General features: G+C 45.3%; 1 protein-coding gene across 2 annotated transcripts in view; it reads right to left on the bottom strand.

The window, feature by feature from the left end:
• GPATCH1 (G-patch domain containing 1) overlaps window positions 1–16487 on the bottom strand; it is a 40155-nt gene that overhangs the window by 9519 nt on the left and 14149 nt on the right. Inside the window, exons 9-15 of one of the 2 annotated variants that reach the window (XM_037516373.2) lie at window positions 12156–12235; window positions 8552–8756; window positions 6382–6678; window positions 5048–5226; window positions 4641–4768; window positions 3356–3492; window positions 2865–3031 (exon numbers count right to left, since the gene is read on the bottom strand). In XM_037516373.2, coding sequence (XP_037372270.1) covers window positions 2865–3031; window positions 3356–3492; window positions 4641–4768; window positions 5048–5226; window positions 6382–6678; window positions 8552–8756; window positions 12156–12235 — 1193 coding nt within the window. The remainder of the gene's footprint in view (window positions 1–2864; window positions 3032–3355; window positions 3493–4640; window positions 4769–5047; window positions 5227–6381; window positions 6679–8551; window positions 8757–12155; window positions 12236–16487) is intronic. The other variant, XM_037516374.2, reaches the window with a different exon arrangement.

Here is a 16487-nt window from a genome sequence, read left to right as displayed (position 1 = left end):
AGAATTGAAAGGATGCAGAAAATGGCCTGAAAGCAAAAATTAAAATATTGTCCGATGAGGTTTCCAGTGAATGTTTATGTTATACAAAGGGCAACATAAAACAGGAGAATTTAAAGGGGCCCATATAGTGGTAAGGTTTCTACATACCACAAAGAAGTGGTAATATATCCATTTTAAGTGGATTGTGAAAAGATTAATGTGTATATTAAAATCCCCAGAGTAATCACCAAAAAAAGAGACAACATAAAAAGAATAAATTCAAATGCAATACTAAAATTATTCAAGCAATAAAAAAGAAGGTAGGAAAGGGGAAGGAGAGGAATAAAAATTGAGTAGGAAGAGAAAACAATAAAACTGCAGATCTAAATCCAAATATATCAGCAAATTACATGCAAATCGTCAAAACAAAAAACAGCGATTAGCAAATATATTTCTTAAAAAATCCAATGACATGTTTTTTATTAAAACTACTTTAAATAGGGGCCTCCCTGGTGGTGCAAGGGGTTAAGCACCCACTATGAAGCAAGCCGAGCCTCTGCAGCACAAGTTCGATCCCCGGCAGGCCAGGGAGCAACCCACATGGCGTAGCAGACCTCTCCTGTCTCACCCGCTGCTCCCCTCAGCAGTGTATTTCATTCAGTCTGCCTGTTCTGTTCCCTGCTCTATCTCTGGTGAATCCTCTCACCCCCTGCATCTCTGGCCTGTACCCCAGCTCTTAAAAAAAAAAAAAGAAAAAAAAACTACTTTAAATATAATTAAGTTGATCAGTTAAAAGTAAAAAGAAAATATATATCAGGAATAAAGAGTATTGTTACATAACAGTAAAAGGTTTGATTCACCAAATAGACATAAAAAAACTAAATGTTTAGTCACATAACGAGTTCAAAATATATAAAGCAAGCACTCTGGAATACAGTTTGATAGTTTATTATAAAATTCAATTTATGTGCCTATCACCTAGCAATTCCACTATTAGAAATTTACCCTAGAGAAATGAAAATTATGTCCACACCAAAGTCTGCACTTGCATGTTCATGGAAACTTTGTGATAGCCAGAAACTAGAAACAGCCCACATGTCCTGAAGGAGAGAATGGCTCAACTGTGGTATATTCCTGCAGTGAAATATTATTCAGCAATGAAAATGAATGAACTGTTGATACATATCCAACACTGAATTTTAAACTTAGGACATTGAGTCAAAGAAGTTACTCTCAAAACACTACTGTCTGATACTATTTATGTAACATTCTGAAAAGAATAAAACTATAGGGACAGAGAAAGAGATCAATGGTTGACAGGTTTGAAGTGAGAGGGGTATAACTATAAAAGGCCAGCATGAGGGAGATTTGGGGGCTGATGGTACCATTTTTCATCCTGATTGTGGTAGTGGTGACATGAATCTATGTATGTATAAAAAACTTAATGAACTGTACATTTTCTACAAGTTAATTTAAATTCATGTTAATTTAAAGATAAAATATTTTAATGAGGCTAATAGAATGAATTTTTTGTGCAGTTCAGCTTTTAACTATTAAAACAGTCATTTTAGGGCCTCCCCAGTGGCGCAGCAGTTGAGCACTGGGCTGTAAAGCTGCCTGCAGCCTCTGCAGCGCCGGTTTGGTCCCCAGCCACCGGCGAGGGTCCCACATGGCGCGCAGACCTCTCCTGCCGCCCGCTGCTCCCCTCAGCAGCGTACTTCGTCAATCTGCCTTCTGCTCTCCCCTCTGGCTCTGGTGAATTCTCTCACCCTCCCGTGCTTCTAACTGTACCCAGTGCTTGTATAAATAAATAAATAAATAAATCTTAAAAAAAAAAAAAATGTAGCCCTAAACTTAAAAAAATAAATAAATAAAATCTAATGTGGGGGCCTCCCTGGTAGCACAAGGGGTTAAGTCTCAGCACAATGAAGCTATCTGCAGCAAAAGTTCGATCCCCAGCTAGAGAGCTAACCCACATGGTGCAGTAGACCTCTCCTATCTCGCCTGCTGCTCCCCTCAGCAGTGTATTTCAGTCAGTCTGCCTGTTCTGCTCCCAAATCTGTCTCTGGTGAATCCTCTCACCACTACCCCCAACCCCCAACCTCTGGCCTATACCCCAGTTCTTGGATGCATAAATAAAAAATAAATCTTAAGGGCCTCGCTGGTGGTGCAAGGGGTGGATGCACAACCTATGAGCTATCGGCAGCCACTGCAGAACAAGTTCGATCCCTGACCAGGGAGCTACCCACATGGCACAGCAGACCTCTCCTGTCTCACCCGCTGCTCCCCTCAGCAGTGTATTTCAGTCAATCTGCCTGTTCTGTACCCTACTCTGTCTCTGGTGAATCCTCTCATCCCCACACCTCTGACCTGTACCCCAGTTCTTATATGCATAAATAAATTGATCTTTTAAAAAAAAAAATCTAATGGGCATTTTCCTATATTCTCCAAACAAGAATACTTGTAACTTGGAAAATCAGATTTTCCAATACAAATAAATTAAATTCTGTTTCAATGGTTAATGGCAAGTAAAACCATCTGGGTAGAGAAGTTCACAAACTTTCCTCAAATAATTAAAGCTATGGTTGAAACTGCTAGACCATAGAGTGAAGTTGGGAACTATAGCCCAGTGGCCAAATCTATCTGGTCCCTGTTTTGTAAATAGTTTTACTGGAACATGGGTGTACAAACTGCTTTTAGGTTGCCTGAGATTCCTACCACACTCAGCAGCAGCATCGAATAGCTGCAATAGGGATAGTATGGCCCACAAAGTCTACAATATCTAGAAAAAGTTTGTCGACCCCTGTTATCGAGTAATGAGAAAGCATCACCGGAAAGGTGAAGGTTATGGTCAGCCTGGCAGAGAACCTGGATGCCCCAAATACCTTATTGGAGACTGAGTCTGTCACAGGCTCTTCCTCTTTGTTTACTAATGGACTGGACTCTTGTTTAGGTGGGCCAACTTTTGATCTAGCCAAACTTAAAAATTCACTAATGGAGTCTTCTTTCTTTTCCTGTTTTGATGTGTCCCATCTGGAGGGTTTTCTTGATTCTGAAAAGCAGGACAAAGATAGAACATCAAAATCATCAAGAAAAGACAACTTCTCCATTATGGCTCTTTCATTCTTTGGAGAACATCAGCGTACCCAGTATGGGCCAGGCACTGTGGAAGGTGTTGGTGACATGGCAGAGGCTGCTGAACAGTGCGCCTCAAACAGTGCACCCCAAAATGTGCACTGTTACAAGAGGAGCCAATGTATTCTTATGAGCAGTTCTCTAAATATGGGGGGAGTTTGCACAGGGTGCATCCTGAGGACTGCAGGACCTTTGTTTCTGTTCTCCTACCAGAACATAGACCTGAGCTACCCGGACTCACTGTCAGGACCTCGGTGCTGCGGGACTTTCTCACTTGATGCTTGAGTTGTAGGCGAAGAAGCTGTCTCTGGGAGTGTGAGAAAGTTGAAGACTGAGTATTTGTCACGTTTCACTCTTGGTAAGCCAACTAACGTTGAACTGGGGTGGCAAAGAAAAACACAGACATGATTTTAATAACTATAAGGATAATATCCACCCCAATAAAGCTTTCCAGCACATATTTTTCACCAATAGCTCTTTGACTTGGCTTAAATGGTCCTCTAAGATACGTTCACTTCTCAAAGCAGTGTAAGAACTTAGACTGGCTTACTTGGGCCTCTCTGATTCAACTGTATATACTTTCTGGCAGTGTTGATAATCAAAAAGGAAAAAGAATTAGGAAACATAAGTAATGGTTTATATGTAAACTCTGTGTATTACTTAAAAGGTAGCAAATTAGGCGGTTTTTTGTTTTATAGATTTTGCAACTTGACATCTGAGTTTCATATCTCTGATATGAAGTAAAGTTTGTTATCTGATGTTTGTTCATTTTTTAGTAATAAATGAATAGAAGTGAGAGTATATATAATGTAAATCTCAGCGTGTATAAGTAGTTCCTCTAGAAAAAGAAAATTTACATGAGTATGTAAGAGGGAAAGTCAGGGCCTCCCTTGTGGCCTAGGAGTTAAGTCTCAGCGCTATCACTGCTAAGGCCCGATTTCAATCCTGCTAAGGCCTGATTTCAATCCCTGGCAAGAGAGCTGACCCACATGGCTCAGCAGACCTCTCCTGTCTCGCCCGATGCTCCCCTCAGCAGTGTATGTCAGGAAATCTGCCTGTTTTGCTCCCCACTCTGTCTCTGGTGGATCCTCTCACCCACGCCCCCCCACCCCACGCAACTCTGGCCTATTCCTCAGTTCTTCTATGCATAAATAAAAATAAATCTCAAAAAAGGGGGGCCTCCCTGGTGGCACAAGGGGTTAAGACTCAACCTATGAAGATATCCACAGTCACTGCAGCACAAGTTCGATCCCCGGCCAGGAAGCAACCCACAAGGCGCAGCAGACCTCTCCTGACTCGCCTGCTGCTCCCCTCAGCAGTGTATTTCAATCATTCTGCCTGTTCTGTTCCCCACTCTGTCTCTGATGAATCCTCTTGCCCCCCTGCCGCACCCTCCCCCACTTCTGGCATGTATCCCAGTTCTTGTATGCTTAAATAAATAAATCTTTAAAAAAAAGTAGGGGGAGGGGGAGTCAGCTTTAACTTGGGAGTAAGTATTGACATCAGGGCAGATTCATCTGACTCACTCTGGGTAAGGGTCAGGGACGTTGAACCTCTTGCAGAGAAGCTTGTCCGGGTGCCACTCAAACGTGTCTCGGGTAAGCTTCCCAAACATCTTCATCTTCACGGCTGACTGCTTGTCATTGACGTCATTCTAGAAGGAAAAGATGTTCATTCTGTTTGCACAAGTGGTCTCTCCACTGACCTGATGCTATTCCACTTAAAAGTTTGCAAGCACGCTTCCCAAGTGACAAATCAGCTTACACTACAATATTAATGCTAAAGAACACTGAAAGCTAAAAGTGTAAAGTGTAAAGCTAATATCTGATCCCATAATGCCAAGCATATAATGATCTTGTGAGGGATTTGAAATACTTGGGTACACAGCTCTAGAACTTATAAATCACCAGGGAGGGACATGACGGGGACAGACCTCTTGGTCTCGAGGGACTTCAACTTGATCCGAGTCATCTTCTTCCTTGGCGTGGGTGAACCTGGCAGACAAGGTCGAGTGGGAAGACACGTACAGGAGGGCCGCCCGGGCAAACTCATCCCGCTCGCGGCCTCGCTCCCACTCTGTCATGCTGTGGTCCAGACAGCGTTCCAGGGCATCTGTGGAGCAGAGACAAGAACCACTTCACTCCAGGAGAAACACCAGCATTCAGAAAGCACCTGGAGTACCGAATATGCTGGGGACTAGCAGAGACCCTGTCTTTATCCTGGTTTTTAAGAGCATGGTGGGGAGGGACTTGGCAGAGAACTGCTCTCTTCCTCACAATGATTTTACTGATTTTTGTCTACCGTCTGCAACAGAAGTAAGGAGGTAGGGATGAATGTTTGGTTCCATCTTTGAAGCAAGGAACTTCTTACCACTCCCAGCGAGCTCATTCCTAAGTTTTGATAGGAAAACACTCCTTCCCTTTTAATTTAACAAGTGAACATTAAGGATGTGGATGAGTAGGGAGTAAGGGCACAGTAGGTAAAAATCTGCTTTAAGAAACCAACCTCTCTGATTTGCTGAAATTTTTCACAAGGACTTTGCAGAGAGCAGTTCTTTTCCTCTATTTTCATCTTTTTTTTTTTAAATTCTTTTTATTTTATTTTTGCATAGAACTGGGGTGTAGGCCAGAGGTGCCAGGGGCAAGAGGATTCACCAGAGACAGAGTGGGGAGCAGAACAGAAGGATCGACTAAAATACACTGCTGAGGGGAGCAGTGGGTGAGACAGGAGAGGTCTGCTGCACCATGTGGGTCAGCTCCCTGGCTGGGGATTGAATTCAGGCCTCAACAGTGATAGTGCTGAGATTTAACCCCTAGGCTACCAGGGAGGTTCTGCATTTTTACTTTATAGATCTCAGACTGATTTCCCCCATGTCATCAACAATCAACCACTTTTTTTTAAGTCTACTTGGGCTATGATTGAGGACTGAGTGGTGAGGCCCTTGAGATAAAGCAGGGAGATGACCTTGTTCTCTTGGTGAAAAATGCAACACTTATGGTAATCAAGCATTTGCACACAGTAAATGGCCTGTAATTTAGCATGAGCCACTGCCAAAACATGTTCTCTACTTAAGTAGCTATCTGTGGGGCCTGAGATAGAGACAAACACAAACTAATTGTTCTTGTTCTCTAAGATGGAGAGCCAGGGCCTGAAATCTTTGTGCTGTTTGCACAGGATACTTCAACTCTAAATCTGGGAAGTGGGCGAGAACCCTGAGTGAGGACATTACCGCAGCTGAGACATGGGAGACCCGGGCGGACCACCCACCTTTCTGACCCCGTTTCATATTTACTAAAAACTCTTCATATCGTTTTTGCTTTTCTGGATCTTTGGCGAAAGGCTTGAAGTTGCTGGCTTTGGTGTTAGCTGCACCACCACTCAAGGCCAGGTGCCAAGAGCTATGTCCGACGTCTGGAGAAGAGGGCTGGAGCCTGCTGCTTGAGGCCTGCTGGGCCAGACTCCTGGCCTTGAGTTGGGCTGCCTTCAGGTCAGTTGCCTGCTTCATTTCTTTGATTCTCTCTTTATCTTTTTGGGACAGAAATTCTAACACTGAAGTTGCTGAACCTAGTAAAAATGATAATAGGAAGGAAAGGATGAAAACGTATCCCAAGACAAGTATATTTGCATTTCTCTATCTCCTCTGTGATATTTGATATGTTCAGTATCACAGATTTGTGAACCTGGAGATGTGGAATTTGCATGGAGTGTTTCCTCTATATTTATATTACCCTTGGGGATGAGACTGTGGTACCACACAGCTTCCTCAGTGTTAACACCTGGATGGAGGTTAATGCCTGGATGTTCATCTGGTGATAAACAGTGAGTGATCCTAAAATGAGGATCACTAAATGATCCTAAAATGAGGGCCCTGGTCTGTGGTGACCCATTCCCAGTCCTGTCCAGCACGAGCCCCAGTTCGGAGCACAGCTAACGGTCAAGGGCTCGTTCATATCAATACCTCCCTGAGCACCCACTCCATGTCGGGAGCTAGTCTGCACTTGGGGGGCAGCACAGACAAGGTCCCGCTCTTACAGGGAGGGAAAGGCACATTAAAGATGCACAAAATCAACACAGAGGAGGACTGAAAAATGTTAGGGTGACGCAGCGGAGTTAACTTAGAGGAGAGGGCTGTGAGTGAGAAGAGACAACTGGTGGGCAGGGAGGACTTGGAAGGCCCCTCGAAAGAACAAATATTTGAGGTAAAGTCTAAGTAAAAAGAAGCCAAAACATGAGGGAAGGGCAGAGGCTGAGGAGACTGCAAATACAGAGGCCCCCAAGCATCACTGTGCTCACCACGATCCTGAGGTCTGACCACCTGAGCTCAGGGAAGGTGACGTAAGATGTGGTCTGAAAAGCAGGCAGGGCGGACCCACAGTTAGGAAGTTAGGGTTTTTCTTTCATGTGAGAAGTACTGGAGCATTTTAAGGGGGGCAGTGATGTAATTTTGTTCACGGGGCCTCTGTGGAAGGGAGTGGAAGATAAGGAGACCAACACAGAGCCTGCTACCATAGTGCAGGTGAGAGAAGACAGATGCTCAGGCTGGGGTGAAGCAGCAGAGACGAGGAGAAGTGGACAGAGTGTGTTGGGCGTGCCGCTGAGAGGACCTGCTGGTGCACTGGGTAGGGTCGGGGAGGGAGGAAAGAGAGGAGCTAAGAATTAGGATCCCCACATTTCGGACTGAGCAGTGGGTCTCTGGCGTACCATTTACTGAGAAGGGAAGACTGGAGGAAGAGTAAGTTTGTGGGAGGAAGTAAGAACCAAGAGTTCCACTTTGGTCTATAATTATTACAAAAGAGACAACAGGCCCAAAATGGAGTCACTTGTCCTAAGCCCCACATCACCAAGCTGGGACTTAAAACCTCACCTCATCACAGTTTCAGCCTCTCGCAGGAATGTGATCATAAACCAGTCAGCCTGGAATGGCCTGCTCAGCAGTGGACCCCTGAAATCCCTTAAAGGAAGGTCACCTTGGCTTACTAGTCCCTCTTTCTTGTCCCTCCCCCTTTTCTGCCTGTTAGGTTCCCAAATGGAACCTACGTCCATAGTGGGTCTTTCTGCTCCAAGTTACAGAGATTTTTCCCATTTGTCCACACTTTCAGATGCACTCATTCCCCGTGGACTTTCAGGAAAAAAATAGCACTACCCTAAACCCCTGAGAAAGAGAAGTACACATGTCTCTGGTCTTCACCACATACTGGGCAATTGTTAAAAGCCTGAAACTGCTAAACTTAATACAAGGATTGTAATTCTAATGACTCAAACTGCTGGAAAAGCAAGTCTGCTACGTATGCCATTCACAATAAACAATTCTAGCCTTACAGTTTAGGAATAAAACTCATTACAGAATTATCACTGGGAAAATAACAACTTTCATTTTGATGTTGGTAACTCAGATTATCATAAGCATAATGGTTTTCATCTTCTCCATGGCACATACCTTGAACTGGCGTTTCTCCTAGCAACTCGCCCCGCTTGGAGGCATTCAGCTGGTGCCTACTATGTGTCCCTGGATCATGTGCTGGCTTTCCAGTTGACTGTGATAACACCTGACGTAGGTGGGAGTTCTCTGAGGTTGCAGCTACCACAGGTCTGAAATAATGTACCGGCCGATAGTTTCTTGGCAGTTCAGGTGGTGGATATGTCTTGAAAAGTCAAAACAGAACTCAGAAAGTACCAGCTGCAGGAGGTCACATTTGATTTAACCAAGAAAACCTGTTCCCTCTGTGTGCTGTTAACCCTGCCCTTTCCCAAGCTAACACTTTTTAAAAAAAGATATTTATTTATGCATAGAAGAACTGGGGTACAGGTTAGAGGTGCAGGGGGTGAGAGGATTTACTCCTCACCAGAGACAGAGTGGGAAGCAGAACAGGCAGATCTACTGAAATACACTGCTGAGGGTAGCAGCGGCCGAGACAGGAGAGGTCTGCTGCGCCATGTGGGTCAGCTCCCTGGCAGGGGATCAAACTCATGTTGCCATGGCTGGCAGTAGCTCGACAGCACCAAGATTTAACCCCTGCACCACCAAGGAGGCCCTCGCAGGCTAACATTTTGCAGTTATATGGCAACTCCGAACAGCCTGCCCCTGTGTCCAGCATCCATCCTGGATTTGGAGGGTCACAATTTTATTATCACCTTTTCCCGTCTGCACACATCTCATGTGCCTGCTGTGTATGCTGAGAACAACAGCACAGTGCGTGGCCCATGTGCAGAGTGGCCCACTGCAAGTCAGAAAATTCAGGAAAATAGGATTCAAGGCTTAGGAAGAACCAATACCTTTAAATAAGTTACTTTTAAATTCAGAATCTTTTTTTTCTGATTGTGTTTCAGCCCCAATTTACAATTTCAGGCCTTATTTTTTGACCCAAGTTATTTTTTTTTTTAATAGAGGCATGTTTTTTTAATTTATTTATTTGTTTGTTTGTTTGTTTTATACATACACTGGGTACAGTCAGAAGCGCGGGAGGGTGAGAGAATTCACCAGAGCCAGAGCGGGGAGCAGAGCAGGCAGAAGGACCGAAGTACACTGCTGAGGGGAGCAGCGGGCGGCAGGAGAGGTCTGCACGCCATGTGGGACCCTCCTCTGGTGGCCGGGGAGCAGCCGGGGATCGAACCGGCGCCGCAGAGGCTGCTGGCAGCTTCGCAACCCAGCGCTCAACCACTGCGCCACCGGGGAGGCCCATTGACCCAAGTTATTTTTAATTCACAAGTTAACTGACCTGAAATTGAAATGTCTGGGGAATACAGCCAGGCTCTAGTGATGGCAAACCACTAAGTTGGAAGAAAGAACTAGTTATTTTTAATAACTGAACTGAGTGGTTTCCCTTGCTCCTGGTCTAACAAACACATTTAAGGACAGTCCCCATTATTTAGATTTGCAGCCACCTGAAACTCAGCCTTGTACCCAGTGGAGCACTGACTGCCCCCCGCCTGTGGTTCTGGACTAGCCGCACGGTGGGCTTAGCTGAGGGTTCTGACAATACCCATGTCTGCATCCCACCCCACAAAGTCAGCTCCCAGAGCTTCTCAGGCTTCCCCGGGGGTTGGAACGTACAGCCTGGAGTGGAAGTCTATGAGGCAGGGCATTGCCATTGTCAGGCAACGTCCTTTGTCTCACATTAGCCTGACTACCTTTTCCAAAATACAGACACCCACATCAGCCAGCAGACACACTCATGTTCCCAGCACACAAAGTCCAAAGGAGCATAGGAGAAGAATCAGGGTGAGGGGGGCGGGTAGGCCGGAGGCATAGGGTGAAAGAATTCACCAGAGATAGAGTGGAGAACAGAAAAGAGGGATTTAGGGCCTCCCTGGTGGTGCAGGCATTCAAGTCCCAGCAAGCTATCCTGAGCCACTGCAGCACGAATTCAATCCCCAGATATGGGGCTAGCCACAGGCCACGCACTGTGCTGTTGTTCTCAGCATACACAGCAGGCACATGAGATGTGTGCAGACGGGAAAAGGGGTATTTCAGGGGATCTGCTCCCCGCTGTGTCTCTAGTAAATCCTCTCCCCCTCCACACATGCACCTCTGGCCTACACAGTTCTTGTATGCATAAATAAATAAAAATAAATCTTAAAAAAAAAAAAAAGAAAGAAAAAGGGGATTTATTGAAATCCACTGTAGCGGGGAGATGGGGGAGCCCTTGGGGTGTCTTGACTCATGATCTGGATCATTTTAACTAGGTTAACCTTAACTAGGTTCCCAAGGCAGTCCCTTCCACCCCCCTTATCCATTCAAGCCTCCCAAACTTGCCTGCTGAGCAAGGAGTGGGGGCTTCGTTTTTCACCTTAGTAATAATACCAGGATAGACTCTTAATACCTTCCACTAGACTGGAAGTGTTTCTCTCCCTTTGCTGAATCATTGTTCTGCTTGGCATCTGGGTCCATAGGCTGTGTTTCTAGACACCCAGTAAGAAGACTTGCCTGTCTGAAAGGCTAGGTGAACACGGCCCTCCCCGCCATTCACGCCCAAAGCCCCGCTCCAGCGAGGCGCTGCTCAGGAGCCCCTCACCCATCTCCTCTGCGGCACTGGCCCACGACAGTGAGTCGTGTCTGTCCAGCACCCTCGCTGCACAGGACTTTGTCCTTTTTACCCTGAAACCCAGAGGGGAACACGCGCTCCTCAACCTTGCGGATGCTTCCTTTTCCTGTTCTTTGACCCTATGTGACATTTCTAGTATTGATAACAGCTTATTATGCATCCAATGCTGCTCTAAATGCATTCTGCTCACTGTTACACTATCACAGTTAAACAAAGCAAGCCTCTGTAATAGCCAATGTGCTATCTTGGGCTACACTGGCCTCCCTTGTTCTGGAGAACCAAAGGCCAAGCCACAGTGGTACTTAACAAATGTTTGCTGAATGAAAAACAAAAATCTGATTAAACTGTGGAACAGTCTAAAGATGGGGTGCCAACAAGGCAAAAGGGCAGACGCTACCTGAGACCCTCCTGAGCTACTAGCATTCACTAACATGTAGGGCCCGCCTGTGAGCCCAGGGCTCTGGCAGGTGTAGGAGAGCACCGCTTGGTCTGAACTGTCACAGAATCTCATAAGAGCAGGACTATGGAAAAGCCTGTGGAGTTCTCCATGGGTTTGACCTGCATGAACACAGCTTCCCTCCCTGGTTCTGCTAACAAGGAGTCCGGGTAACCTTGGCCAGACCAGCTAAAGTGTGCAGGAGTCAGGCCTGTGGGCAATTATGGCCCTTTGAAAGTGTTCTACTTTGCCTTGCGCTACATCATCCCTAGAATTAGATCAATTCCATTCCTCCATCAGCTTCTACTGTCACTCATTTTAATGGGAACAACTACTTCCTTGAGGTTTAGACTTAAAACATTCACAATTAGATGTTTTGAATACAATGTGGACATTGACTGACATTTCTAATACAGAACGTTTTCCTGGACGGTTAAGAGTAACTGGGCTATTGCTTTTTATAACCAGAACTGACTTACCTTTTCAACTGCTAATACAACAACTTAAATTACAAAGCAGCAGATATTTTAACAGCTACACCAATTATTTAAAAAATGTCTTACTTTCTTAGAAGATAAAGGTTTAGAGGCCAAGGAAAATCCATCCAAAATTTTGCCAACGTATCGAAGATCTTTCTCTGGTTCTACAAAATGATTAATTAGAGAAGCAGAAAAAATTAGATCAAGAAAAAAGACGTCAGCATCTTATCTCTAAGAACATAAACACTACATGTCACATGTGATTGCAAAGAGTGCAGTAAAAGGGAAGAATGAAAGGCACGCCTCTGTTGACTCAGTGACAGTGCCAGCCGGCACCAACTCGCCGGCGACACCTTGGCTGACTAGGTTGCCAGGGACTGGCGGCTCTGGCCCAAGTAGTACCTCCATGGTATGTACAGAAAAAGTACCTAAAGGATACCAAAAAAGATCTCAAGAAAAAACTATCAAGAAGACAAGTATGGATAAAAATAAAAGTGTAACTGTGAGAATGTCATTTCTATTTTTTCCCTATAAATAGCTAATTATATGGATGATATATAACCAAAATAGAGGGTCAGACAGACCAAACCAATAACAAATCTAGAAGTCTGAGTGTAGAACTGAGGCTCCCAGAGGTCTGGGACCTCCCTGGTGGTACAAGGGGTTAAGTCCAAGTACTATGAAGCTATCGGCAGCCACTACAGCATGAGTTCAATCCCTGGCCAGGGAGCTGACCCACATGACGCAGCTGACCCACATGGCACAGCAGACCTCTCCTGGCTCACCTGCTGCTCCCCTCAGCAGTGTATTTCAGTAGATCTGCCTGTTCTGCTCCCCACTCTGTCCTCGGTGAATTCTCTCACCCCCCCATACCTCTGGCCTACACCCCAGCTCTTGTATGCATAAATAAATACATCTTTTTAAAAAAAGAATTGAGGTGCCCATAAGGGCACAGGGAAAGCAGAGAACAGGGTGTGGAGTGGGCCCAGTGGTCTGTGGTAGAGGACTATGGGTGCTTGGTGGTGGGTGCGGTATAGTGACATATATTTGAAGAGGTGTGAACCCATTCCTCTGAATCATATACAATGTCATAAATCAATGTCACCTCAAATAAAAATAAGAGAGGGAGTCATTTCTAAAACCAGGTGAAAAACCACTGGAGACTGCCTCCTGGTTTCTATAGCAACTATCCAAATAAGGTACCCAGGGCAAAACAACCAAGTCAGCCTGTTATCTCCCCTTAGTATAAATTATTTTTTTAAAGATATTATTTATTTATGCATATAAGAACTGAGGTACAGGCCAGAGGTGCTGGAGGTGAGAGGATTCACCAGAGACAGAGTGGGAAACAGAACAGGCGGAGTGACTGAAATACACTGCTAAGGGGAGCAGTGGGCAAGTCAGTAGAGGTCTGCTGTGCCAAGTGGGCAGCTCTCTGGCCAGGAATCGAACTCATGCTGCAAAGCTGTGGATAGCTTCATAGGTTGCGTTTTAACCCCTTGCGCCACCATTGAGGCCCTCAGTATAAACTAAAAGGTACTTTGGTCTTTTCTCTTAAGTGAATTTCTAACGAGAAAGAGATCACTGATTCTGGGAGGAGGATGCTCAGCAGCCTGATTGGAGCCAGGGATTACCCACAAAGACTGACTCAGGGAGCACCTGTGCACAGCAAATATGTCAAAAATCCATATGCACAAACTGCACTTCTGTACCCAAAAGCTCCTCTACACACCCACCACAGCCACTACCATGGCCGGGTCCCAGGCTCACATGGGGCCAGCAGGGCGGTAGTTCTGGGTTTTCAGCAGCATCTAATGCAGCACCCCTAGGAACTACCCTCCCACACAAGACCATTCTTTGTGCTTCCATTCATGTCGAATTTTTGGCCCAGCTTCTGGAAGTTCCTAAAATTCTGTAGGGTGACTTGAAATTCAATTTCATGTTCTTCAAATTTCGCACCTTTTTAAAATCCAGCAATTTCAGTTTTATGAATTCGTTCTGAAGACATAAGCAATAAATATGCATAAAGATGCAGCTGTGAGAATATTTATTATAGTTCTGTTGATCATGGGAGAAAAATGAGAACAATTTAAAAATCAGCCTTGGAGATGGGTAAATACAGCTTCACTCAGTGAAAAACCATAAGGTGAAAACTATAGACGTTGTGACACTAGGGATGTGAGAGGGGGGCACAGCAGAGAGGGGGTAAGGGAGACTGGGCGGCACTGGGGAGGCACTGCCCAGGCTTGATGGGGGAGGGGAAGGAATCAATCAGCTGGGCAAAAGTGTTATATAAAAGCTAAAGATCCGGGCCAGAAGCCAGATTTAAATATGTATGTTTATTATAGATTAGCAGTTATCACATAATTAGTATGTTACAGTAATATTACTAATATAGTGCATGTTAATGTATCAATATAGTTACTATTATTAACAAGGTGTTCATTTAAATCTATAAGAAATTAATTTATTATGACCTGTTTATATCATATTCTATATTGTATTTTAAGTCATAAAATAATACATAGTGTCAGAAGAAAAATCTGAAAATATAGGCAAACCAAGAGGAGAAAATAAATGTCTCCTAATTACTGGCAATAAGAGGCACCTACCAAAATCTGGCGCATACCCTTCTAGCATCCTGTATGAAATCTGGGGATTTTTGGTGGCAGTGGGTGGCAGAGTGCCCACTGTGTGCAAGGCACGTTCTAAGCCCTTGAAGTGCATTAAAATCTCCATAGGACAGGTGTGCTGTGGCTGTGCCACTTTCCAGAGCAGGGCACTGAGGCACAGAGAGGGAAGCAGCTTGCCCACATGCAGCTGATATATGGGGAGAGCTGGTACTGAGTCTAGGTAGTCTTCTCCAAAGTCTGTACTCACAATCACTGAGCAAACTCCCTCTAGCAACTGCTTGGCACCTACTTTCTCTCTTCTAGAAAGGTGAGATAGGCACCATTTAGGGGAATGATGCTTCCGTTATTTCGATTATTTCAACATAAATGTTTTAGATGTATATTTTCTTAAAGATATATTTATTTATTTATGCATACAAGAGCTTGGGAATAGGCCAGAGGTGCAGGAGGTGAGAGGACTCACCAGACATAGAGTGGGGGGAACAGATCAGGCAGAATGACTGATATACACTGCTGACAGGAGCAGCAGGCGAGACAGGAGAGGTCTGCGGCGCCATGTGGGTAGCTCCCTGGCCTGCTGGGGATCAAACTCGTGCTGCAGAGGCTATGGACTGCTTCATAGTGCTGTGCTTAATCCCTTGAGCCACCAGGGAGGACCCTAGATGTATTTTTTTAAAGATTTATTGATGTATACAAGAGCTGGGGTATAGGTCAGAGGTGCAGGGGGTAAGAGGTTTCACCAGAGACAGAGTGGGGAACAGAATAGGTGGATCTACTGAAATACACTGCTGAGGGGAGCAGCGGGTGAGACAGGAGGGGTCTGCTCCACCATGTGGGTCACCTCCCTGGCCGGGGATCGAACTCATGCTGCAGTGGCTGGGGATAGCTTGATGATGCTGAGATCCCAACCCCTGCACCACCAGGGAGGCCCCTGTTTTAAATGTATTTTACAAGAGGTGGACCAAATTTTATCTGACTAAACCTAAAAATGTCTGAAGAGACTGTTTATGTCACTTTTTTTTTTTTTTTTAAGATTTATTTATCTATTTATACAAGCACTGGGTACAGTCAGAAGCGCGGGAGGGTGAGAGAATTCACCAGAGCCAGAGGGGAGAGCAGAATAGGCAGACTGACAAGACGTACATTGCTGAGGGGAGCAGTGGATGGCAGGAGAGCTCTGCGCGCCATGTGGGACCCTCGCCCGGTAGCTGGGGATTGAACCGGCGCTGCAGAGGCTGTAGGCAGCTTCACAACCCAGCGCTCAACCGCTGCTCCACCAGGGACGCCCTGTTTATGTCACTCTTACCTCCTCACTTTATTCAGGTTATTCCTATAACCAAAGGACATCTGCCATTTAATCTTTGGGGCAGGTGACATACCAAACTCCAAGTGATGCCACTTATTCCTCACAGTGGACTTTACAAATGATGCCCAGTGATGGGCCCCCAATCTCAAAGGTGGGCAGTAAGGAGCTGGCATCTACACCCAAGTGATTGACTGAATTACACGCTACTAATACCTACTCCACACTGCCTCCTTCCTACACCTTATCTGGAAAGGAAAATGGAAATATTACTTAGATCCACAGGTTCTGAATTACTATGTTCCCCAATTTGAAACTCAAGCTGAGTTGAGAGGTGCCCATCTTCTACCCCAAGAAGAGCCCCGAATAGCCAGGGACTACAGTGATGATGCAGGCTGGGTGTCCAGCTCCACCTGCTGTCAGTGCCCCTCCCACCTGCTCCCCAAGCCTGGTCTTGATCTCCTGCTTGAATTGGCCTCC

This window comes from Talpa occidentalis, unplaced genomic scaffold (assembly GCF_014898055.3).
Source record: "Talpa occidentalis isolate TD23 unplaced genomic scaffold, MPIMG_talOcc4v2.1 talOcc4.17, whole genome shotgun sequence".
Taxonomy (NCBI): Eukaryota; Metazoa; Chordata; class Mammalia; order Eulipotyphla; family Talpidae; genus Talpa; species Talpa occidentalis.
This window is presented reverse-complemented; position numbering and strand designations above follow the sequence as displayed.